General features: G+C 32.3%; 2 protein-coding genes across 3 annotated transcripts; one reads left to right on the top strand and one right to left on the bottom strand.

Moving 5' to 3' along the window:
• Nucleotides 1–13: 13 nt before the first annotated feature.
• Nucleotides 14–18,404, top strand: LOC139528611 (fibrinogen-like protein 1). Its single transcript, XM_071324645.1, has 5 exons — nt 14–1,413; nt 4,037–4,720; nt 13,673–13,792; nt 14,064–14,201; nt 16,753–18,404. Exons 2-5 carry the CDS (start codon nt 4,159–4,161, stop codon nt 17,178–17,180), a joined length of 1,248 nt encoding a protein of 415 aa, XP_071180746.1. The 5' UTR covers nt 14–1,413; nt 4,037–4,158; the 3' UTR covers nt 17,181–18,404.
• Nucleotides 14,808–27,977, bottom strand: LOC139528612 (uncharacterized). Of its 2 annotated transcripts, none has more exons than XM_071324647.1 (3): nt 27,808–27,977; nt 15,797–16,383; nt 14,808–15,233 (listed from the first exon to the last, which is right to left on the bottom strand). In XM_071324647.1, exons 2-3 carry the CDS (start codon nt 16,350–16,352, stop codon nt 15,151–15,153), a joined length of 639 nt encoding a protein of 212 aa, XP_071180748.1. In that variant the 5' UTR covers nt 16,353–16,383; nt 27,808–27,977; the 3' UTR covers nt 14,808–15,150. The 2 variants fall into 2 exon arrangements, with proteins under 2 accessions (XP_071180748.1, XP_071180747.1); XM_071324646.1 differs by lacking the exon at nt 27,808–27,977 and adding an exon at nt 27,577–27,689.

Below are 27,977 nucleotides of genomic sequence, written 5' to 3'. Positions count from 1 at the left end.
TAAATATTAACAAGGTACTTTTATAACGAATAGTTGTTATTTTAAAAGCATAGATATAGCATGTTGTAACAATTGTCTATTTCTATAGCCTTATTTCTAATAAGAAAATAAATAAAGACAGGTATTCAAAATACAGGTATTCTAATAACATATATTCATTTACCACGTTGATTTTAATCGGTAGGTATGATGTAATTTGTACGATCAAAATGTTAAAATCTTTTTGTTGCAAAACAATGCAAATGTGTTAAAATTGATAATCCGTGAGTACCTTACTGGTTAAATAAAGTATAAAATTTGACAGGTAAAATACCTTATGATCAGATAAAAGCGAGAAACGCTGCCAAGTATTTCATTAAAAACATATCTAAATGGTGAAGTGTCGCTTAAAGCTAACAGCATTTCCCCAAAAATTCCATATATATCCGATTCGAACCTTTGCTTCGAGGAAAAATTCTTGAAGAATGTCAATGAGTGTAGAAATAATGACACTGCATGATGCTTTCAGTAAATATTAGAAAATTGCACATTTTCGGCGGTACACCACAAGAAATTACACAGATATCCCAAAATAATAAAACATTCCTTTAGTCAAACGTATCGTTATAACCAAGGAAGTAATATCAATATAATACTTCCATGTTATAACCAAAATGAGTCAATGAATTTTTAATTTTTGCCAAATCTTTTCAAAATTGATATACTAATAGATTGCAATCCAGATAAAAGAAAGAAGTAGCTTCTGTGTTTGGATGACTAAACTAACTAATTAATGACGCTAATAAAATTCACATTACATGATTTCTTAATATATACATAAAACCATAATTATACTTATTGGTTGAATTCAATATTATGGCTTACAATAATCTTTGTGTTATCAGCTGAGTAACAGAAAATTGATACTTTAAGAATGTATTAGAAATGTTAGCACTTAGAAGTGTCAATCAACGTGAACCGATGGTTTATTGACTCAATTCGAGAGTAGGCGTGGCTTAACTACCTACTATACACTTTTAAAACTTCTTGCTATATAAACAGTTTATCGCTTTGATATAATGGAAGATCGTTGCTGAGCTCCCAAAAAGTTATACGTTGCTAGAATAAAATTTCAAATTTCCATTCACTACCTTTCACGCGTGTATTATTAACATTGTAATATTATAGAAGGGGAATTTTATCAGCTGGATACATATATCAACGTTCTAAGTGTTGCATTTATAATACTATTCTGCAGAGATCATTAGATATAATTGTAATTAAGGACTAGATAATTAATCATCTACACACCAATACACAGAAAGTGACCACAGACGTCGTAAAGTTTATTGGTAACAGCTGTCCAGACGTAAAACCGTAGTACGGTAGAAATGTAGAATGCAACACTGCCAAAGATAAAACCAAATTTTTATGGTAAGAAACTTTATAATGTATCTTTTTTGTTTATAATTTATTCATATTTGTATTTGTATTCACGTTACTATTTGACGTAAAACCGGAGTACGGTAGCAATGTTGAATGCAACACGGCCAAAGAAACTTTTGGTTATGTATTCATATTTTTATTTGTATTCACGTTTCTATTTGAAATTATGTTTAATTTTGTATGCTAACAAGATGTGTTGAAATAGTACAAGGTCAGCAAAAAAAAGGCATCAAGTAGTTTAAATTATTTAAAATGCCATACATTCAAAACATAGCAAAAAATATTTCGACAGGTTTTTGATGTTTGAAATTATTAATCTCTCTTTACAGCAAGAAGTTTACCACTTGTTGGCACCTCAAAGTAATCATCTAAAAGTCTATTCTTGATTTGATTTCAAACAAACATGATAAAAAATTAGATCAAGGACATGTCGGGTTTTGAATGAGTTTATTCACTTATGCAATTTTTATTGGCACCCATTATTATGGCAATGGACTTGTATAACGATACATGTATTATTTTATTATATTGATGAAAGATCTTATAATGTAATCAGGTGCATAGCTATATATAACTTTGTTTCCGCTATAGTATTCCTAACGTTTGCCATAGTCAATATAAGCAACAGTAGTAGATGTTGTAGAATCCTTGCTTTTGCCACAGTGGATATTACTGTAGAATTGAAATCAATGTTTTCGCTTGGTCAGTAGCATATTTATAGATGTTATTACCAATAGGGTCAAATCTTACAACAAAATGTCAAAAAGTTCACTGTGGCTATGTGGTGATATCCAGTGATCACATTGTTTCCATGAATCATTGAAGTTTTATTCTAAATAAAATCTCACAAGTTGCAGCTTTTATCTACTAGTCATTGTTTAATTGATTTCATTTCTGACGTTAAATTGAGATTAAAAGATTTTATTTACCTCGGTACTGTTTTTTCGTTTAAAATTTGCTACCATTTCTGAATCTGATTTATAGCTGTCATCATTCAAAACAGACAGGAATCAAACAGCATACAAATAAACGTTTCACAAATTTTTTCACTTTAGCACATAAAGCATATTTGAAATCAATAATTTATCACTTTGAGGAAGTCAATAAAAACATTTCAACAACATTAAATAGATAGGCTAATGTCTAGATGAGTTGGCAGAACTTTTACTTTTATCAGATTATGGACAAGTTATAGTAGCATTATCTAAATAACTATCAGTTGTGGAACGTTACGTAGAGTAACATCTTTATACCATCATAGTATGTCTGTTCGGCTAAATGTCTGTTCAGCTAAATACTATCGGCATGTTCGTTACAATATGATTACGGTCACTTGACAAACAATATGTAGGAATATAGATAACAACGAATTTCAGAGACAAGTGCCTGTGAATAATTTCACTGTTTTGAAAAAGGTCTGACTGGGAATTCGAACTCGCATTTTCACATTCTGAGGCTGTAATTGTGTTCATTTTGGTTGGCAGATCCTAGCTTAAAAAAAACTTCGTCGAAGAATCATTGTACTTTTGGGTTCATATTTTTCTCCGTTAAGATTCTAATATATGTGGATGTACCATATTTGTTTCATATTTCTATTAAGTTCAATTGGAATAAATATATTTCCAACACGAATTCGATAATAAATTCTAAATTTGGTTATAGAAGGAAAACACAATTGTGTCGGGTTAAATCAACTCATTTGACCTTTTAAATAAACATAATTTTACTTTTTATTGCTTACAAATCAACTAGCATTAATTTTTATTTATCTTTAGTCGTAAGATTTTTACAGAAAATTGCCTTCCTTTTATATTGACTTTAACAAGTATTGTACCCTAAAATTTAAACAAATTTGTTTCAATATTTACACATATTTAGTGGGTAGTATAATAAAATGTCTTTTAATACAAACTGTTTCAAATAGCACTATCAATATGTAAACATAGACAAGGACGAGTTAATCTGAACGCAAACAAAACAAAAATGTTCCCTATTGTGGTCCGGTCCCGATTCTTTACTTTATAATTCCTCTTCAGTCATTGCTATTAATTCAAGGATTATTGGCCACAATAAGAAACACCATTTTACGTTACCTGTTAAATAAACAAAAACAAATCAAGGCACCAGTACTCGTTTAACTTCACGTGACAAGAGGGCTTTTAGTGCCTATTAACACCCTAGGTGTCCCAGATTTGTTTCTCGTGGGTGTACGTCTGCTCCGTAGGTGTTCATCACAGGTCATTGTTAAAGGCGAGACCCGGTCGTGTTGACAAACATTTCATTTTCATCCCAATCTTTTGTATTCATACGTGGTGACAGGATTAAGAAGTTAAAAGTCTAAAGTGGACCTATCCACAGTCTATTATACTTGGAGTATTAGTCCTGCTGGGTGATGGTCAATTCATTCAAAGCCTCGACAGTGATATGATAACAATGCTAATTTACTTACATACACAATACAGCGGAGGATTACAGTGTGATTCATCTACTATAGTCCAGTATAACTCATCCTAGCAATTAAAAGTTCTTACGTAGATGGTTTATCATCAATTTTATTTATAAAATATTAAATCGCTTCTACATGTTCTATACTTTATACGTTGTTTTGTAGATTTCTTATGCTAATGAAGAGTTTATCGAAACAGGAAGGAGTATTTCGTCATTCTAATTAGCTGTTTTTGATGCAGTGAACTATTTCAATTTATAAGTTAGAAGGAAAACAAAACTTTCAAGATGAGGATTCAACAATTAAGCAGAGCAACATATGTACTTTTTGTTATTGTATGTGCAGTGTTAGGAGCACCCACTGGAAAACCAAAGCGAAAAGGATGTAGGTGTAAAAAAGTTTACAAAGAACTTCAAGCATCATTTGATGCTAAATTCAAAGCATTTGAAAATAGATTCACAGCAGACTTGCCAAATTTAAATAGAATAGCTAATGAGACAATGAAATTAGCAGAGTACAATGCTCGAATTTCTAAATTATTTGAAAATGTACAGTTTACCCAAGATGCATTGCAAAGAGAAAGTCAAACATTAAAATCTGTCAAAAATCAAATGTTGGAACAGAGGCTAAATTTAAAAGATTTGAATACCAATTTTGCAGTGATAGACGCTGTTGTGAAAAATTTATCGGACGTTATTGATAGACTAGCAAACATTTCTCCATTACCAGCGCTAAGCAACAAAATCAAACAAATAAACCCAGAAACAAAACCGTCAATTCCAGCAACACAACCAACGGAACCAACGCCAAAAGCAACAACGCTTCAAGAGATGACGTCATACCCAAAAGGTAATTAAGTTTTCTTTTTCCTTTTCAATAATAAAATATTACTTTTAATTTGAAATGATCATTTGACATTTAAAAGTGGCAGTAACTCTACGCCAGGGATTATTTTTGTTTTGATCATATTCAGAGGTAATCAAATAGGCGTTAACATTGCCAAAACTCATGAAATGGTATGGTTTTCTCGTTTAGTAGATCAGAAAAAGTAATTATATTGAGAAATAATGTTGTTAAACCACGGGGTGTTATCGTTGTACCTTTACAGACTAGATAATACCAGTTAATTTGAAGTTCTCATCAGAATTCAGAAGCAACCTTGATTTTTAGTCTACCACAGTCCGACATTGATTAGGTAATTTGTTAATTCGTGTCAGAATTACGCTAAATTTCAAATGGTGGTCTGGTAATCCAAAAATTATATGGTTCTTTGCAAATGTTAGTATATCACTGGGCCACATATGCTCTCTAAATTGTTTAAATGTATGCCATGTTCTATTCCCTAATAATTGGTGTCAGCATAGATCTATACGGTGAGTCGCATCTTATATATGAAAACCACCTTTCTTGTTACTCCACACACAAACCTGTCGATGGGGGTTCTCATTCTTGAAGGTTGTACTGTGACGTATAATTACTAATATCCACTTATTTGAATTCTGGTGGATAGTTTTCTTAGGCGACACGTACCACATCCCCTTATTTTTACATTCAATTTGATATTACTTAGAAATTGGAACACGAGGAATTAATTCTTATAAGAAGTTACAAAGTAAGATTTTCCAGTATTTTACAGGACATTAATTAAGTTGGTTAGGACAAGAATTTCAAGGGTTAAATGCCACTGCTAGACGATACATCAATTGCAATATTGTAGACTTATCGATTGGGCAATAATATGACACTTTGACCTATACATCGTTTATACGGGATAATGCCTCCTTGATTTATCTCTATCGCAGACAAAAGATTTGTTTAAATTAAGTACTGTCACATATTTCCAGTACTTGAATGACAGTTATAGTATTGTAAAAAAATCAGCGGGGTGAAATATTTTCCAACATTGTGTCATTGCAGAATAATAGATAGATATCTGTGTTCAACAAAACATGACTCACAAATCTATTGTTTAACTTGTTAAATGCGTCAAAGGAATGTTAGAATATTGAATAAGATTGCAATAGATATCTAGTCTTCATGCATATTGGGCATGATGATTTTTGGATGAGCGGTTAAATCACAATATAACTGTGCTAATGAAAATCAAACAATGAAGGTGCTTATGATAAAACAAAATGCATCCGACGTCACAGCAACATCAAAGCATTATTAAAGCTCACTTAACATTCTTTTTTAAAGCATTTCTTAAGCATCTAAACTAAAAGGTAGTGCGTAGAAATTTCTGGCGGCCATAATCATGATAATTCAAAATCGAATTTCAAGGACAAAATATAAAAAAGTTAACCTGATTTAAAAGTTCGAAGATGAAAGGAGGTTAACCTAATTATAAACTCATTACACTTAATTTACCACCATGATGTTCGTTGCAAGAGAAACATTTTTTGATATTTATCAGTTACTGTTTATCAGAATGGTATTATGCTAAACCAGTCATCAACTGATCCAAATACTGTTACTGAATTAGCTGTAAAGATGGCTACCGATAATAAACAAACGTTTCTTTTTTGTTCAGCTGTTAAAATGTATACAATGATGATTCATATAATTGGGGACATTGTTAATAATTTTTTAACCACTCATTAAATTTAACGAACCAGATCAATAATATCTGTAAGATGTTGTGATACTCTATTCATTTGGTGTGACGCTATTATAGGTAACCTAATCCCGACCATAAAATTATTGTTTTCTAAACAGCTTACAAAATAAACTGTAAATGTGTACGATAAAGTTAAATTGAGCATGAAACTTGCTTCAGATATGTTAAATGTAGCAAACGCGAAGGCTTACACCGAAAAAATAAAGATTCAGCAATATGAAGGACATCTATGTTCTGATTTCATCAAAATTAGACGGATTTAAAGTTTTAAAAAAATATCAACGGACAACTGGACTGACGATGGGAAAAGAGTAGATGGTTTTCCAAGTTCATGCAAACAACTTATCTTAACTAAATATAACAAGTCAAAATTATGACATTCATATTGTTTAATATTAGTCCTCAAACTGAAATTATTAGATGTTGACACAGAAATACCTTACTACTAAACATTGGTCGTAAGTTATGTTGTTAAAAATTTTGGATTATTTTACTCCGAAGAATTTTTGTGAAATTGATCGCTATAAATATAAAAACAGAAAGATGTGGTATATTAATGCCAATGAGATAACTTTCAATCAGATAGTTTGTATTTAAGTACTGAAATCGAGGATTAATTACAGGTTTTATTGAGAACTCTCATATATACCAAAATTGAATGTTTTTCACAATTATAGCTTGTAAAGTAACTTAATCAAGTACTTCCTTTTCTTATCAGATAAAATGATTTACTTACTTTTAATGAAATCGAACGATCAATTATTTGCTTGTAACCTCTTCATGCATGCATACACGAATGTGCACATGGTACGAAAACAGATGGTGTAATTGAAAAGTATGTGATTTTAGAATAATTGAAAAGACTACTAGTGCAGGATTATTTGTGCACGGTATATTGTCCAAAACAAACACTGAAATGTTCGTTCATGAATAAGGCCGTTAGTTTTCTCGTTTGAATTGTTCTACATTTGTCATATTGGGTCCTTTTATAGCTGACTATGTGTAGTATGGACTTTACATTTGTCATTTCGAGGCCTTTATAGCTGACTATGCGAAATGGGCTTTGCTCAATGTTGAAGACCGGACAGTGACCTTTGGTTTAATTTTCTGTGTCATTTGGTCTCTTGTGAAGAACTGTCTCATTGGCAATCATACCACATCTCTTTTTATATAATATCATCTGATTTCTTCAAATAAATTTACACTTCCTTTTGGATATTAAGTTTATTTATAAGATAAATTGGCGGTTATTTACTATGTTGCTGTTTCAACCTTCTTACTAAAGGTTTTACAATCAACGAGTCTGGACGGGGTTTACAGAATACAAAATAAAGGACAGAAAGTGTAGAATAATGTATTAAAGTTATGAATGATAGAGAAAAATAAGGAAAAAAATAAGGAAAAAAGAATAATTGAGTGGAAAATTAAAAAGATCAGAGAACGATAAGGGAAAGAACTACAGAGTAGAGAAAAATGGTCTGAAAATAATGAACTAAGAATGAAAGACATCCAGACCCCCCTTAATTAGAAAATGACGGCTTTCAGTACATCTAAATGCACAATCTTCACAGAATTACACTTGCACTGACACAGGGAAATATCATAGCATTCTTTCTTCACACAAATTACATTATTTGTAAGAATAACGAGTTACTGAAAGATTTGGCAAGGTTGTTGTATTTGAAGATGTAAACACTAAAGTAAGAGATTAATAAACCTAAATTAACATCATCACATCTGTTTAAAAAATTAGTCTGATTCATCTGATCTGGTGCCATGCCAGGAATGAGATGCTGAGCACCCGAAGCTGAGGTGTACAGCTACTTGTTTTGAAATATCTGCTCCTTTCATTAAGGACATACTGTTTAATTGCAATATGCTTGGTAGTCTGTAAAGCGTTTAACTTGCAAAAAATAGTGTTAGTTTAATGCATTACTGATAGAAGAATGATTGGGAATTTGGAGTTTTTTGTGATTTATTTGCAAATTTTATGAGGTATCAATGATATTAAGATACGTAGATTCAATTAAGGCACTTTGGAAAGGCATTGTGTACAAATAAACTGTAGCATATGGTCACTAGCTATATACCCTTGGTGTACTGTAAAAACTTTACTTTATAATTCAATCGTGGGTAAACATTTCTTGTATATTTGAAACTATAAACTAATTGTTCATTCTCGAAGTATATTAAAATTTCATATAGGTCTAATCCTACGGCAACTGTTCACACAAAACTTATATAGTATTCTATACCCGGTACATCCCCGGGATATGTCCGAGTTTTACAGGTGTCAGATTATTATAAATCTAACATGTGTAACAATACCTGTCAAGTATCATTGTAAAATAAACAATAATCATAATCCGCCTCCATTAAAAGTAAATAGCACCCGGCGACCTGACAAGATAAAACTCCCAATGATCCGATTATTGTTACAGTTTATAAGGTCATTAAAAAAAGTGTAATCGCAACCGCAAACCGTAAATTGACAAGAAAGTAAAGCGTTTATTATTTCATATTTTCCATTCTTAATTTGTGTATAAACCAATTTTAAAGAATTTATCAAAATAAATATAAATTTAAAAAAAAAGAACAACCTGAAAACTGCTTATCAGTAAGAAATTACCCGAAAACTAAATTGTATTTCTATATGGCCTTACTATCTAGATACCCTCCACAGTTTGTGACCACAATATGATTACTGTCACAGCAGGGTTAAATATTTATCACAATATTGTGTGGTTTTTATTTACATAATGAAAGGTTGTACAGTTTACATAGTAGATCTAGTGCAAAAACATAATCAGTTAATACCCTCGACCTACTGTGTAGATTTTGTTATAAAAAGTATTATGCAAATTAGCAGAGAAAAAAAAAAAAAAAAACGACACATGGAGAAATATTCGATTGCGAAATTAAAAATTTACAGTAAAATACAAAAGTTAGTTTGATTATCCAAGTAAAACATTTTTTATACAATAATTATTTAGTAGCTTCACATTGTTTGGATTTGTAAACTTTTCAGTAAACAATTCGTGGAGATCAACATGTATTTAAATTCTAAAGTGCAAATGTACGGCGACAGTTGACTCGAGAAAAATATAATAATACAAAACAATTTGCAATATTATACCATATTAAAAATACGACCTACCCCATCATAAACAATTTACAATAGGTCTTGCTAAATTAAGAATTAATTGATCTAATCCCGGGCTATGCATGCCGCTCCAATAGTACATATTATAATATGATAAACTTTGATAAGAAGATATAAAGGGAAATATTTGGCAGTGGATAACTTGATAAAGTTTAATGATCTTAAAAATATTTTATCTTTAAAATTAATATAGTTAATCACCTTGAATATAATTAAGATCTGTTTACATCAGATTCCTTTATCAAGAAACATGTCTCGAATCGGAGTCACACATATGCCCGCCATTTTGATTGCGAGCTAAACTATGCGAAGCCTTGGTTATAGACATGTACTTGAGATGTGATAGACAGGAAGTGAACCTGTTGTTAAATTACAGAACAAAGTCATACGAACGAATTTTTGCATGTTTTTGCATATTCTTTTATAATTTTATTTTGGTCGATGGCACATGACCTTGACACCCATGTACAGTTTTTAAGACTCATCTCCATTAGTCTCTACCTATTCTGCTTTTATTAAGTTATGCATTTACACTAAATTGTTTAGGATTAGAGCATAATCCCATAATGATCAATAATGTGTTCTCTTCTTATCAACATATCCAAAAACCCTTCTCTTATATTCTGCAACCAAATTTCGACTCTATAAAAACGACCTTCCCAGGCAACAGGTTGTACATAGAGATTGCCGTTTCTATGCCTGAAGTAGCTTTAATGTTTACATCAAAAGGAGAGCTGCAACACCATCGTATTACATAAGATCGTAAAGTATTGGCTGAACGTTTGATACAGAAGAACTCTAGACATGTTGATTCTGTAAATACTAGTTTGTTGATCCAAGGATATACCTATATGTTTCTCTTGTAAACATTTGATTCGAGCTTCCTTTTTGGCAAATGTCCTGTCAAATCATAATGCATGTATGGCTGCTAATAATCAGCACTGGCCTTCAACTCTAAGTAGAATACTCCAGCTTAATCTATAACGGTATAGATATGTCTGTTTGCCTGAATTCGAATTTTGCAATGTGTACATTGAACCTTTTAGTGCGCGACTGTCTTGTACATCTTTTATAGAAAAGAAGGGATATGGTATACCGATTGGTGACACGAAATTCCTTTGAAATACAAACATACTGACAACAAAAGGGAACATCAAGATATGTTTTTAGATAATTTGACACGAATTATTTGGATTATCTGCATAAAAATTTTAATAAATGAAAGACCGAAAGAGAAAAGTGGTTAAGTAAACACAAACAAAAACTTGTCAAAAGAACACATACGCCATCATTGATCTATAAGAAAATGAGAGCACACACCTCAAGAATAGGAGAAACTTCACTGTGAACATGGAAGTAATACTTCCATGCTTTTACACATTCCCAATTTCCATTGTCTCTTCTATTTCATACTTGTACCGGTATTTTAGTTATTGAATACTACCTAATTGAACTGTATGTCTGGCGTCGTATATTCTGATGCTTGAGTTTTGTAGTATACAAAGTTTAAGTGCCTTCTTTTATTCTTGGCAAAATTAAGCTTCTAAAAATACATGATTAAAATTCAAGATTTATATAAGTTGTCAGAGGGTTAAAAGTACTTCCTTTTAGTATGACGCCATTGTAAAATGATTCAATGGCCGCTAAATACACCAATTCAAACAGTTATACGATGAAATTAAAACTTCATTAACAACAACGATAAGGATAGGGTCAGATTAAAAGTAAGATATGTCAAAAAGTTCAGATCACTTAAAACAAAGGAGATTTATAGACAAAAACACTTAAACCTATCATTATGCACTTGTTCTAAATTTTTAAGCAGAGGATGTACGACCTCGCCAGTAAAACTAAATTTTCTGAATTTTGTTCTCACACTTTTCCAACTACTGATGACTAGTTGTTTCCCCTTTTAGTGGTCAATCATTGGACGCACCTGCTATTAGCTTACTCATATACATATAATAAGACAAAACTCCTTTCAGTTTAACCTCAGTAACTCATGTCCTGTTGAAAAAGTTATTTTCTTGACGATAATTTGAGCCTATTTTTTAAAAATCTGATCGGGTAATCTGTTGTCAAGCTTTCTCATCTTCATCTCTATGGTTAAGCCACCTCATCATTGTGGGTCAAGCTATCTCATCTCTATGGTCAAGCGACCACACACAAACAAGTACACACACACCTGGTTGATAATTCGAATGTAAAAGAGGACGTGTTATTTGCATTATATGCTTGCAATGGCAACTATCCTTAGTATGAATGTCTTGATGATGAAAATCGCACACGGAGAATCAACGTTTTTGTAGCAAGATAAGATTACACGTATATATGAATAAGACATTTCCTGAGGTTTAATTATTTCCCATGGGTATGCCAGACGTTATTTTAACATTCCAAATGATATTCAAGGTGTATAAGTACAAAAGTGAAAGGTGAGTAGAGGTTTCTGAACTTGTGGTTCGATACTTATAATGGAGGTTAGAATAACATCTACAAAACCAATTGAGATAAGAGGTGGTTTTATAATCAAATTGTTCTTGATTACCTTTTGATTGGTGGTCAGCTTTGATCTGCGTTCGCTGTTGAAATATAGATGAAAATTTGTATGAGGCATGCAGGAACAGTCGGAATAAAACTTGTTTTTGTATGTGTTGTTGCCTCATTAGTCCATGTAGATCTAGTCGTAATGGTCGTATCTACTCTCTATATTCATAAAATTGAGAACGGAAATGGGGAATATACCCGGCTTAGGCAAATATCAAAGAATATTGTGTTCCCGACTATACACAATTGTTCTGTCTGTCGAGTAACATGGACTTTGGCAAATTGCAATTGTGTCTAGCAGACTTTGATCTGTGTGACCTTTTGCATCTGCCGATAGCCGGTACTAAGGTGTGATATAAACAAAAACAATTGATTTTCTTTTCGGGACTCGAGTCCGATCGAATGCACATGTATAAAACGTTCACTTATAAGAAACTGAAGAGAGTAGTATTTAAATGAGTTACCACCATGAACGTCTGTTATATAATCATCAAATTATCTGTTCATTATTGGCTTACCACAAATATGTACGGAGATGACTTAACCAGAGTGTTATGCTTGTCTGTACTTATTTCAAACGGTTGGATCACAGTAGGCTTTCATAACATTTCTTTTGATAACAAAGTTTTGGAAAATCTTCCAACAATAACTGTTGTCACTGTTAGCAACTTGATAATATAAATAATGAATTAATGAATAACCACGACTAATTTGTACTTCTGTCGGGTTATATTACCAATCATAAACTCAACATAATAAAAACGAAACTGTGTGCGTTTTATGAATGCATAACGCAACTATGAAAGTTTCACACCAAAAATACACTATTTGAAGTTTATTGAGGCAAAACAACGATTTCGTGAAATTTTTATTTTGATAAACTGTGATTGACACCATTAACAATAGAACTATGGACATTTATGAGAAAAATAGAAAGTATTCTTATTTTACTAAGTTTATTAAACACGTTTCTATATATTTATTGTTATGTGTGTACCTTCTGTACCAAGGCTCCATTACAGCTTATGGTAGTTTGCCAAACCACTGACCTTACTCTATCTATTTATCCTAAATGTTTTTCTGACCCGTGGATAGTAAGCAAGCCATGAGTGTAATTCGTTTTTGTTGTAATTGACATTTTTTTCAAAACATAGAGCTCGTGGTCTTTCACGAATGTTTACGGAGTGGATAAAATTCTAGGCGTGATTGGTTAAGACATCCTTTGAAATGAACAGATAGTGCGTCAAACAAAGAATATTAAAATCTTGATTTGATATGAAGTATCATAAAATTGAGATATTGATAAACGTTTTAAAAGTGTCTGATTTTTATCTTTATAGAATTTTTTGTACATAAAAAAACATCAATAATTTTTTTCATGGAACAAAGAGATCGCAACTATTTAATAAATATTAATCAAAGGGGAGTAACTCAATTCAAAATATCAAACGTTTACATCTTATAATTTCAGATTGTCATGAGGTACATAAATCTGGTGGAATGAAATATGAAGGGGATTACTACATTATGATCAAACCAGAAAAATCACCAAAACCTTTCAAAGTACTTTGCAAAGTAGCCAACGGCACAGGTTAGTTAATACTTTATTCAAGATTTTTTCAAAGAGATTGTTTTCATCTATTAAAATTAAGCTACAAAATACGAAACTTCCTGTCTTTTTTTTTAAATTATTCTTTATAAAAATATTTTATTATAAGTTTTCATATCTATGTGAACTGAGATTGTCTGCTTTTACGTATACTCGCGCGCATTTCAGCATATTCGTGACGTATACGTCTTTGCGTAAAGTGTTGTTTTGTTTACTATAGTATTTTAATAAATCACCTAATTATTTTTTCTAGGCTGGACTGTGATTCAGCGCAGACAAGATGGATCAGTTGACTTTTACAGGAATTGGGAAGACTATAAAGCAGGATTCGGAAATCAAAATGGAGAGTTTTATCTCGGCAACGAACATATACATCACCTTACAACTCAAGGTAAGATATAGGCATCAGATAATTTGTGTATTTTTTAATACAGGGAAACCATATTTTAAGAACCCCGGCATACTGTTTATACCAGACTGGTTTTCAGTCCATACCCAAAAAAAATAATACAAAATTACCAGGGAATACTAGTTTTCAAAAGGTCACTGCCAAACAAATACGCTCAACTATAACCAACCAAATTAAGGATTGCAGTATTGAATACAGTCATGTAATTTTACAAATTCGGCTGATGATGTCAGAACGACTGACTGTGACTGTTCTGAACATATTGAACAACATTTATTTGAAAGCAGAATTTTGCTAGGTTACAATTCCATAACAGAAACGAGATCTTACATGCCATCCAGAATGTCAATTCATTAAAGATCATTGTTAAATGATAAATAGTACAGCATACTCGATTATTTGTAACACTTATAAACATGCACTTGTACTGTTGTTTGAAAACCATATTGCCATTCGTCATAAATATTATATTTATAAAGCGCTAATTTAATGCATTTGTATTCGAAAGTGGATTAGTATGCCTAAATTGGTCAGAATCATGATGTAGTATACATGATCCATAACAGAGAAAGCGAATTGATGTGAAAATTATTTTGACAACTTTATTAATTATACAAATCAGAATTTATGTTATTGAAATACAACAGAAATCGAGTTTTGTAAAATAGAAATCACTCATTAGGTGAGGCACCTAGCAAAGAAGTGCTTTAATATCATGATGATAGTGTTTCTGAAAAAAAATATTTCCGTTGTGCGTACATGAATTCATGGTTTCAGTTTTACAAAAATTGGTAGAATACGAATAAATACTTTTACAGTCGATTTAAATAAATAAGTGTAGTTTTTAAGTTCGATCATCAGTGACACTAAAAAAAATCCAGAACGTCACAAGTAAGAATAAATGTTTGAAATATTACGCTGCTGATAAATGTCAAATCGTGTTATCCGCCTGTCTGGACGCTTGGACATTCCTTTTACCGTAGTTGACGTTGAACTTGTATACTTGGCCATCCTCTGAAAAGAAAATTTTTATCATGTTTAATAAGTTTAAATTTAAAAACATATATATTTTAAACGTGAATTAAAAAGGTTTCGGAGCGTTCATCTTTTCCCAGTTCGAAATCCTGTACATTTGATTTTCCGTTTCCATATGAGATAGCTAAGGTTTACTCATTGTTGAAAGCCGTTTATTCACCTCTGTGTCTTTTGATCTTTGATGCATAGCTGTCGTATTACTACTCCAAATTTCTTTTATCGTCACTTCTTTACCATGTTAAAAAGTCCTGCGCATTTTTTTTTACATCTTCTCGTATCATAATCACTCATTTGATTTTTTCCATCCATTTTGTTCTTTCTTCATATTTCCATAAAACGTCTCATTATACCCTTCATTCAGTAAATTACATAAATTATTGCTTCTATTTCAAGCTTATTATATAAGCTATGTTTAATGGGCGTACATATAACGGTATATAATAATAATATCTAATTCATTTTGCCTCTATATTTGAGATGTCACATGGACACAAATGTCAGACTGTGTTTTATACTTTATAGATCTAAAACCCTAAACTTACTTGGATCGACATATCGTCCTCTGAATTCCCGCGAATCTAGAGTCCTCGGTCTTCCTCCTGTATGGAGTCTATTGACTGATTGTTCTGAATGTGCTCGTCTAAAATCAGGACCATGACTTTCCCAACGACTTGGGTCCACTGGTGCTGAATATGGCCCTTTTGTTCTTTCAACTGTTTTTGAAGGGCTCGCAAACGGAGGAGCAGTTCTGGTCACGTGACCATCTGGCTCCTCTGCTATAGCACTAAGTTTCCCGCTCTTTAGTGAATCGCGGTCGTCAGATAAATCTTCCCTTCCGGTAACTGTGTTCGCAGTCCAAGGATAAGTGAACACAGATTGTTGAGCGGGTTGTATATAAGTTGTCTGTTCATGATCACACTTTAGTTCATCATAAATCATAGATGGAAGAAATTTACTGCTGGTTGAAGGAAAACAGTGGCATACATTTGAATCAAAATCTTCATCATAAATACTGTTTCCGTCTGCGTCAACTTTTAATACATTAACTTCAATCCTAGGATGTTCTTTCCTCCGAACAGGGAACCGTTTTGTTGACATCACGTTCTGTGGTACTAAGAATCATTATCATCTGCAATTATATAGGAACATGTTAAACTGTTGTTTTTTTTTTTAGTAGATGATTTTCAAGCCGAATAATATCGTCTCTTAAATAAAACTAAATGAATAAGTAATTTGCTATTAAAGAAATAAGTAATAATAAAATCACTAGTCGCCAATATTTACACACACTACCTACTTTTATTCTGATTGTGTACAATTTGTTTTAATTACATTTGTATCAATACATACTTATACAATACTTTGAATAAGTTTTGATACAGTTCTTTGATAGATACGATTTTGAAAGGGGCCTTTTAACTTGTTTGATACTCTGTCAGTTATTCCTTATCGCTCTACATAAAGAAAACCAGGTTAAATTTTAAATATTCTATTTCAGGTGATTACAAACTGCGCATTGACATGGAAGAGTGGAATGGCAAGAAATACTATGCAGTTTATGACATTTTCCGTATTGCAAATGAAAATGACAACTACCGCTTGCGCATTACTAATTATCATGGTACAGCTGGTGACTCCATGACAACAATGCGTGACGACCATAATGGTATGCAATTCAGCACGTATGACCGTGATAACGATAGGCGATCACTGAACAATTGTGCCGTCCATTATAGGGGAGGATGGTGGTACTCGGATTGTTTCGAATCTAACCTTAACGGTAGATATTACACAGACGGACAGCACAACGATTTCTTCCAAAGGAACGGTATCCAGTGGAATAGTATTCATTTGCATTCGTCGCTCAAATTTGTTGAAATGATGATTATGCCATCAGATGGCGCTATGAATAATAATCATATTTGAGACAGAAACTACTTTCAAATTTAAAGTGTAAACAGCATTTTGATATGAGATTAAACTATTATCAACTAGTCTGACCTAAAAAATCGAGACTTGATGACCACACTCTAAATAGAAATAATACTTCACCTTCAAACAGTTCAAGGTTATCGCCCTGTGTTTCCATAGCGACAAAGACGTTTTACACTTGTTTATTCAGCATTCAGATGGGTCTTAATGAAATTTGTGAAGGTTGTGAAACCATGTGATATTAAAAATACGCAGACATTTCTTGTTTTGTGATAAATATATAATTTATTATTTACGAAATAGTGCTTCAAGAAAAAAGACTTGTTAAAGTACTTTTTATAAAATGTTTCGAAAGGACGAAATAGCATTGTAATGTCTTTCAGACATTTACAATTAATTAGAACCTTAATTAGTGTGTTAAAAATCATGCCATTTTGTACGTATTTCATTCATTAGCATATTTTGTTTGTTTGTATAATTTGCAAATGATATAGAGTATTAACTGTACATTCAAACAAACTGTTTTATTTATTTTCTTACCAGCATTTTCATTAATTGTTGTTATTCATTTACTAGGCATCAAAACTTATTTCATTTAAAAATGCTTCACTGCCATATGACCTTTGAACTCAAAGATAAATGTCGCATTGTATAACTTGTATTATTGGCATCAGACGTTTACATGATATAGTATTAACTAATGTAGCAGTAAAATTGTGGTACATATCACTACAGGGAGATAACTCTGTTAAAATCTGCAGAACGTTTAAATCACATTCTATTATTTTGGAAATATTTTAAATGCTTCTCAATGATAAATGTTTATGTTTGTCAAAATGTGTCATATATATATATATATATATATCCAATGAAAATTTTCCGATAAAGTGTTAAGTTTTTGTTCTTAAAATTTTCATATTTTTGCCAAAGGGTCAAAGCAAATGTTTTGACGAAATTTTATGAAAATTAAACAAGCCAAATTTGTCAAAATGTTTGGTACCACATTAAAAACAGAATTGAAGACAGATTTAATATCTATAGGCACTATGTCTCCTGTAAACGTTACTATAACAGCAAGTTGTATTTATAATGTGATTATATAAGTGTAAATTAAGAGTATTGTTTTGTTTAGCACTGTAAATAAAAAAGGTGCCTATACGATTTATACATATGTTGATACGGGTAGTACGAACATTAAAGCTAGATACCTGATGTTAACTTGGCTTCAGTGTTTTGATTTCAACACACACAAACAAACACACACACTCACACTCACACATACCAAATTGACTATTTTCTAATATTTATAATTTTCCATGATTTTTCAATATTAAATAACAAGAGATGTGGGATGTCATCCAGTCGTCAAAAATTGACTTATACATGCGTTGAAATTCGGTTCTCAACAGAAGATATATACAGGGCAACATTCGCTCTTCAGCAGTAGACATATAAATGCACGGCAACGTTCGCTCTTCAGCAATACATATACAGGGCAACAATCGACCGTCAGCACTTCACATATACAAAGTATCATTCGGTCGTCAACAATAGACATCTACAGGGCGAAATTCGGTCGTCAACAGTAAACAATACAGGGCAATTAATAATATTCATTTAACAACATTCAAGTTTCTGTGCAATTTGTCAGCTTTAAAGCATTCTGTCTAGAAATATTACAAGTAATGTTTACTTCAGCATTACAAGATACACCTTGTCACCATAATTTTTATCACTTTTTTCTTGTCTGAAAAAAACAGTTTACGAAGCGAACGAATCTGAAAATCGAAAGTTGAAATCGAACTTACCTTCAAACGCTCTTAAAAACGAACATAATATAGAAATGTTATTACAACTACACTTATTTCACTCAAATATTAAAAAAGTTTTAACGAACAAAAATCAAAACAAATATATTTGAAATCAATATTTCATTTAACCCAGCAGGGCATTGACAGTTACATGACAATAAAACTGTCATCTTAGACATACAACTTGAAACAGGACCATGCAATATAAAGGACGTTGAAAAGTATTTCAATCAATAAGAATTCATTCCAACACACAAAATAGTATGAGTATGAAGAGGTTTTTTTACGTTGTAATACATAGCTTTCATTTCAAGTATTCACATAAAGGTATCATGTACAATCCTCGGTTAAATAAAATTGAGAATACAATACTTCTATGTTTCAACTAAAATTGAGAATGGAAATGGAGAATATGTCAAAGAGACAACAACCCGACCAAAAAGCAGAGAACAGCCAAAGGCCACCAATGGGTCTTCAACACAGCAAAGTCCCTCCGCAAAGGTGAAACGATATCTTATATAATAATTATATACAAACTTACTTGTTTATATTTGTGTTATGACATTAAATTCCAAACGCGCAACTGAAGCGTTCATCTTTTTGTCGTATAATACGCCATTAAAAAAATCGTTTTTCAATACAATCTACCTAAAATAATTAGACTAATTTCAAGACACTGAACCATTCTTCCCAATAATCAATAGTATAAGCAGTTTACATTGTCACCAATAATTAGATGTTGACACGAAAGAGGCATAAAACAGTTTACTGATTCAAAACCTATCATTTGTGTTTTCAAGATATGTTATGCTAAGTTTGACACCCAATTTTATACATCGGCACCCTAAAGAAAATTACTTGACTTCACGAAAACTATTACACCAAGTAACATTATAAAGTTTATTGGTTGTTTTAACAATAATTTTTACTCCTGATCAGATTATTCCCTGGAAACTTAAGAAAGGTTGATATTAATAGACTACGTCTGGCATAGGGTTGCTGTCTCTTTGAATCCATATTCGTGAATTCAATGAATAAATGACTGTAACACCCACACAAACACAGAGAGAATTAGATACAATGTAATACATATACACACTAATAGATGTACAAGACTACACAAGACTATAGGAACAGTGTAACAGACAACCAACACCGAAAAAATCAGGAGACATACGATCAAAGAGACACACATATTACAACCCATTACAAAGAAATTATAGATATATGTTTGAATTATGAAAACTCTAAATTGTTATTACATAGAACTACCATACTGTATTACTGTTAGATAGCGAAGAGAGTTGAAAGTTAGTAACGACTTTTGCAAAAGTATTATGTTCATTAAGCTCGATTTCAGACTATATATATAATGCATTAGAATCAAGTGCAGATTGATTGGTAACAGGAATTAAAAAAAAAAATACAAAAAAAATAAAATCAGAGATTAGGCCTCAACAATTCTGTTATATATCGTTTATTAGGTATGAAGCCTAATCTCGTCGACAAATGTTCATTAAAGATGGGGCCTAAACACGTCTGTAAACGTTCATAAGAGATGATTCCTTAACACGTCTGTAAACGTTCATAAGAGAGGGATACTAAACATCGTCTGTAAACATTCATAAGAGATGAGCACTAAACACGTCTGTAAATGTTCATAAGAGATTGGGCATCAACACGTCTGTAAACGTTCATTAGAGATGGGATCTAAACGCTCTGTAAACGTTCATTAGAGATGGGGTATAAACACATCTGTAAACGTTCATTAGAGATGATTCCTTAACACGTCTGTAAACGTTCATAAGAGAGGGATACTAAACATCGTCTGTAAACATTTATAAGAGATGGACACTAAACACGTCTGTAAATGTTCATAAGAGATTGGGCATCAACACGTCTGTAAACGTTCATTAGAGATGGGATCTAAACGCTCTGTAAACGTTCATTAGAGATGGGGTATAAACACATCTGTAAACGTTCATTAGAGATGATTCCTTAACACGTCTGTAAACGTTCATTTGAGATGGGTTCTAAACACCGTCTGCATGTAAACGTCCAATAGAGATGGGACCTTAATATCTCTGTAAACATTCATCAGAATTTTTATGATAAATTAAATCAGATCATAATTGACACACCAAAGCATGATGTACTTACCATCATTGGAGATTTAATGCAAAAGTAGGTTCAACTAACACAAGTTCAGAAGAAGTGATGGGGAAAACATGGGCTTGGAGAAATTAACAACAATGGTGAAAGATTAGTAGAGATGTGTACTATGAACAATCTGGTAATTGGGGAACAATCTTTGAACATAAAAACATACACAAAGCCACATGGGTGTCTCCAAATGTGAAAGTGAAAAGCCAGATCGATCACATACTGATTAATAAGAAATGGAGGTCATCATTATTAGATGTGAAAGTGAAAAGAAGTGCATATGTATACAGCGATCACCACCTAGTCATTGGAAAGATCAGACAAAAATTAAGGAAAGATAAATGCAAAACACCAAGCAAGATCACAGACTTTGGAAAACTCAAATAACCTGAAATACAACAAAACTTCAATATAGAACTGAAGAACAGATTTGAGGTCTTACAACTTGAAGAAAATGAGATTGACATAAACTCTACATGGCAACATATGAGTGAAATTTATTTAAAAACAAGTGAAGACATATTTGGTTACAAAAATAAAGAAAGAAAGACATGGATATCTGAAAAACCTGGGCTTTAATAATGGAAAGAAAAGCATTAAAATCAAAAACCAACCAAGCAACAGGAGAACAACAGGAGGGACTGAAAGATCTATATAACAGTAAGGAAAAAGAAGTGAAAAAGAATGCAAAGGCAGACAAAAAGGCATACATAGAAATGATTGCAGAAGAGGCTAAAAATGCATCTAATGTTGGAGATATGAGAAAGCTATATAACATTACAAAACAACTTAGTGGAAGGGTAAATACCAACAGTACTAACATCAAAGATAAAGATGGTCAGACAATATGCAAATTTGAGAAACAACTGGAAAGATGGAAAGAACATTTTGAAGAGGTGTTGAATAGGCCTGAACCAGAAATATCAGTTTACAGGACAGAGGAAGCTCCACCACCAATAGAAATAGAAATGGGACCCAAAACAGATCATGAGATCAAAGCAGCCATTAAAAAACTTAAAAACAACAAAGCTCCTGGGGTAGATGGCATACCAGCAGAAGTACTAAAATCAGACATAAATCTCAACGTGAACATCCTACGTGATTTGCTGAATGAAATATGGGAAAAGGAAATACTACCTACTCAGTGGAAAGATGGTATCATCATAAAACTACCAAAGAAAGGTAACCTTACAGATTGTAACAACTGGCGTGGAATTACTTTACTATCAGTACCTGGTAAGATACTTTGTAGAATAATTCTAGAACGAATCAAAGACAAAATCGATTCCATTCTACGGGAGGAACAAAGTGGATTTAGAACAAACCGTTTCTGTATAGATAACATCCTCATACTGAGAAATATTATAGAACAGGCACTAGAATGGAGGTCACCCATATATATAAATTATGTGGATTTCGAAAAAGCATTTGATAGCGTCCATAGAGAGTCACTTTGGTACATCATGAGTATGTATGGAATTCCACAGAAAATAATTAACATCATTATGGAAATGTATGATGGTTTTAGATGTGCAGTCAGACATGATGGAAAACTATCAGATTGGTTTTTAATAACATCTTGAGTAAGACAGGGATGCATAATATCTTCTTTTCTCTTTATATTGGTGCATGGTTGACTGGGTAATGAAGAAGACAACAACTGAAAATCATGGTATACAGTGAACATTTTTAGAGGACATGGACTTTGCTGATGATATCAGCCTCTTTTCTCATACACATGAACACATGCAGAAAAAGACATATAAAGTTACATCAGAGGCAGCGAAAGTAGGACTTAAGATTAATGCAAAGAAAACTAAGGTGATGCAGATAGGTACAAAGAACGATAAAGCAATAACAGTGAACGGAAAAGAACTGGAACAAGTAAACTCATTCAACTATCTTGGTAGTAGAGTTAATGCAGAAGCTAGGAAATATTGAAGAAGAAGTTAACATCCGTATTGGCAAAGCAGTTTCTGCATTCAAAAACCTGAATAACATATGGAAAAACAACAAAATATCCAGAAAGACAAAGATCAGATTGTATGTGAGAAATGTAAGATCAGTTCTGTTGTACGGTTCAGAAACATTGAGAACAACCACAAAAAGTAGAAAGTCGAATTAGAGGATTTGAAGGACGCTGTTTGAGACGAATACTTAACATCAGATGGCCAAGTGTAATTTTAAACAGTGAACAATCAGAAAGAACAGGTGTGAAGAATATAGTGAACAAGATCATGAGAAGGCGGTGGAAATATATTGGACATATACTGCGAATGGATAACAACCGGCATGTGAAAAAAGGTATTGACATGGACACCACAAGGGACAAGAAGGCCTGTAAGACCGAAAGGCATGGAGAAGAGATTATAGCAGCAGAGATAAAAATACATGGTTACACCTGGAATCAAATAGAAAAAATCGCGAAAGATAGAACGAGTTGGAGGTCCCTTGTTGATGCCTTATGTGTTCAAGAACATAAAGAGGATAAAGTAAGTAATTAAACATTCATTAGAGGTGTGGCATAAACACGTCTGTAAACGTTTATTAGAAATGTCGCCTTACACGTCTGTAAAAGTTCATTAGTGATGGACCTTTTAAAACACGTCTGTAAACGTTCATTAGAGATGGGAGTCTAAACAAGTCTGAAAACGTTCATGAGAGATGGGACCTAAACACGTCTGTAAGTATCATTAGATCTAAAGACGGACACTCAACACGTCTATAAACTATAAAAAAGAAGATGTGGTATGATCGCCAATGAGACAACTATCCACAAAAGACCAAAATGACACAGACATTAACAACTATAGGTCACCGTACACGTCTATAAACGTTCGTTAGAGATGGGAGTCTAAACACCATGAGAGATGGGACATAACCACGTCTGTAAACGTTTACTAGAGATTGGGCCTATTAACCATGTCTGTAAACGTTCATTTGAGATGGGACCTAAGCACACCTGTAAACGTTCAGTAGAGATTTGACCGAAACACGTCTGTAAACGGTCATTAAAAACGTCTTTAGAGTTTGTGACTTGACTTCAACATGATGCAATATTGGTTATATTTCACCCATCTACATCTGATGACCAATGATCTCTTTAGTTAACATTATAAATGTTCTAATAAAGAGATTGATTAGACGTATATTTTTGTTTAACAAATGCAAAGGACATATAATATATAAGCTATCCAATAGAATGATGCTCGATGGCCATGGCGGCCAGCTTGGTACTTTTATATTAAGCTCATCTGCTTTTTTTCATCTACTGTCATAGAGATCGATTATTCAGTAGCTTCCACATTTCTTTACTTTATTTCGTTCAATACAACTTAAGGTGGTACCTAAAACACTTTCACTAAAATTAATTTGGCTCGTTTAATTTTCATAAAATTTTGACAAAGTATTTACTTTGACCCTTTGACAAAAATATAAAAATTTAAAACATTTTGAACCATAAAATTGAGAATGGAAATGGGGAGTGTGCCAAAGAGACAACAACCCGACCATAGAAAAAAACCAGCAGAAGGTCACCAACAGGTCTTCAATGTAGCGAGAAATTCCCGCACCCGGAGGCGTCCTTCAGCTGACCCCTAAATAAATATACTAGTTCAGTGATAATGAACGCCATACTAATTTCAAAATTGTACACAAGAAACTAAAATTAAAATAACACAAGACTAACAAAGGCCAGATCGAGGCTCCTGACTTGGGACAGGCGCAAAAATGCGGCGAGGTTAAACATGTTTGTGAGGTCTCAACCCTCCCCCTATACCTCTAGCCAATGTAGAAAAGTAAACGCATAACAATACGCACATTAAAATTCAGTTCAAGAGAAGTCCGAGTCTGATGTCAGAAGATGTAACCAAAGAAAATAAACAAAATGACAATAATACATAAATTACAACAGACTACTAGCAGTTAACTGACATGCCAGCTCCAGACTTCAATTAAACTGACTGAAAGATTATGATTTCATCATATGAACATCAGGCACAATCCTTCCCGTTAGGGGTGAACCAACCGTTTTGTCAGAAAAATTACACTGGTTATATAGCAATTTGACAAACACCAATTTTGATCATTGAGAAGCTTAATATTCCTTTTACAACACAACGTAATTAAAACGTTTAGCTGACTTTACAGAGTTATCTCCCTGTAGTGTTAGGTACATGTACCACCTTAAACAACGTTCCTTTTTTTCATGTCAAATTCCTTTCCATAAAGAGCTACTGAGCTACTGTTAAACTATTTGAGAACCGATTTTTCTTAGTTCGAATCTTACGATTGATTAACTGTAAATTGTACTGAAATTTATATGACTTTCGACTTTTTTTTTCTCCTTAGATTTATTTTGAAAACAGTCACAGGAAAAATAACATTTGTTGTAAATATCAAGATTCTATATTTACCTGAAAAAGAACATTTCCCGTGGGCTCATAAATACAATATGTGCACTGTAATCACGAGTTTACTGCGCAATAAATTAGAAAAGTTTATGATGGTACTTTAAAACTCTTAAACATGTTTAACAATCTGTTTTATAACAAAGCACTTTAAGAAACTGATTAATAATTTTAAAACATTGAAATGGTTTTAGATAATCAATAGATCATCAGAAAATAGTTGTCGAATGGGAATTCCATGGAAACGCGTAAATTCATCACACAATTATGACGAGCAAAATGTTGTAAATTCATATAACGATGGACACAAAACAAGTAAAGACTATTTATATTTAAGTAGGATGTCAATTTATCATTCATTTACCTGCTTAGCAATTATTAAAACCAAAGTAAAAAATTACTTTCAAGAATTATTTAGCCAAATATTTCATGATCAATAACCGAATATAATGTTTCATGTGCAAAAAATCATTATAAAATAACAGAGTGTAATTAAATGAATGAAGGTTGATTTAGTTTTGGTAAGACTTTTGGAACCGAACGTGGCCGACGGCGCTTTTCATTTTATGAGCCTGTTTTTCATTGGTTGTCGTTGGTTGCTGTTTGAAGTGTCATATTTGTCTTTCCTTTATGGTTTTGTCATTAATCAGGCTATTGGGGTTTTTCGTTTCAATTGTTTCACATTTTGACATTTTTAAGCTAACTATACGGTATAAGTTTTGATGATTGACGAAAGCCGTACGATGGGATATATCTGTTACACTGTAATATAGTAGATCTACGCCATTTGGAATCCAGTTGAAAGTTGTCTAGTTGGCCAGTTATACAGGACCGAATTGATGATTCTTCAAATTTTATTAGGAATGCATGTATTACCAAATTAACAAAAATCATCAGGACCGAATATTTCAAGTAATATATGACATGTCGTGTGGGTCCTGTGCTAATTTCGAGGACTGTTGGCAATAACACCACATATCTGCTTATTCCATATTGTTCCAGAAACTTTATTTGTGCAATCTGAAATTAGGAACCATACGTTCTTACTCCCTGACATTAGTATCTATACGTTCTTACTCCCTGACATTAGTATCATAGTACGTTCTTACTCCCTGACATTAGTACCATACGTTCTTACTCCCTGACATTAGTATCATACATTCTTACTCACTATAGAAGCTCTATATTACAGTAAAAAAGAACTTTAAAATCCTTGACATCTAAACTTCTTTAGATGTACATACAGTACTAATTAAAAAATAAAAATAGTCTGACATCCACTTTAAAGTTAAGTAGTAACCTTATATTCACCAATCATAGTTATACGGTACTTGTCTTATAGTGTCAAATGGTGGCCGTTCGGATATTCTAGTCAGATTACTACACTTAGTATTTAGGAAATTTTCAAGAACAATACAGACAAGTTCATATCAAGTAGAGCTAAAATTTGATATCTTTGTGACCTATTAATGAGGGTTTGGATGTGTGTCCATAATTTCTCTATTCTTTAAATTTTTAGGCATGTTTCTTTATCTTCTAATTCTTCAAAACATGATTTTACAATAATTGATCTTTACAGCTTTGTCTTTACATCGTCTGTACATCGATTATTTGTATAATCAGTAGTATATAACCAAATTCTTTTCAAGTGTTATTCTTTATACTTTCGCACCCCATTCTTCTATATTCTTTAAATATTCTTACCCCTTTATTCCGTATTCTTTAAATTTGTGACTTATTTTTCTCTATTCTTTAATTATTTTGGCCATTGTTGTTTAGTATGTGAAACTTACCAAGACCCTCTTTAAGGTCACTGTTGTCACCAAGCACTAACGTTTTTTGGTAATATTTATTTAATATGTTTTTTCTACATAGACAACGACGACTCTTGTAAATAATAAACAGTGTGAGTAAAACTGTTTAGTATATATAGACAGAAAAAGAAAAGAAAAATGCCTATAAACTATCTATCATTCTAGAGATTTATCTTTCTATCTTATAACTTACCTAAAATGTCTACATTTTTCCGAAGTTGTAATATGTTATGTTTCCAATGAAGTAAACATGACTATGGAAGTCACTGACGTTTTTTGATAATATTTATAATATGTTATTTCTACACCAACAACGAAAAATCTTGTACATAATACACAGTGGGGGTCAAAATCTAGAATATATATAGAAAGGAAAAGAAGGAAAAACTCTATCAATTGTCTATCTTTCTATCTTAAAACTTACCTAAAATGTCTACATTTTACTGAAGTTGTAATATGTTATGTTTCCAATGAAGTATACATGACTATAGATGTCATTTGGATAGGTAAACATACACAATACTTTGATCAAATTTGAAAGGGTACATTATATATGTGTAAGACGTCAATTTTAAAACTGTATTATGCTTCAAT

The sequence above is a fragment of the Mytilus edulis genome, chromosome 6 (assembly GCF_963676685.1).
Source record: "Mytilus edulis chromosome 6, xbMytEdul2.2, whole genome shotgun sequence".
Taxonomy (NCBI): Eukaryota; Metazoa; Mollusca; class Bivalvia; order Mytilida; family Mytilidae; genus Mytilus; species Mytilus edulis.
The sequence above is the reverse complement of the archived record's forward strand: the minus strand, read 5'-3'. Positions and strand labels throughout refer to the sequence as shown.

What these genes read in the sequence shown, in the direction of transcription:
- LOC139528611 (XM_071324645.1), top strand. Translation starts at nt 4,159, where the DNA reads ATGAGGATTCAACAATTAAGCAGAGCAACATATGTACTTTTTGTTATT. An exon ending in GATGACGTCATACCCAAAAG is followed by an intron (nt 4,721 to 13,672) that starts GTAATTAAGTTT and finishes TTATAATTTCAG; the next exon opens with ATTGTCATGAGGTACATAAA. An exon ending in CAAAGTAGCCAACGGCACAG is followed by an intron (nt 13,793 to 14,063) that starts GTTAGTTAATAC and finishes TATTTTTTCTAG; the next exon opens with GCTGGACTGTGATTCAGCGC.
- LOC139528612 (XM_071324647.1), bottom strand. Translation starts at nt 16,352, where the DNA reads ATGTCAACAAAACGGTTCCCTGTTCGGAGGAAAGAACATCCTAGGATT. An exon ending in AGGACGATATGTCGATCCAA is followed by an intron (nt 15,234 to 15,796) that starts GTAAGTTTAGGG and finishes TTTTCTTTTCAG; the next exon opens with AGGATGGCCAAGTATACAAG.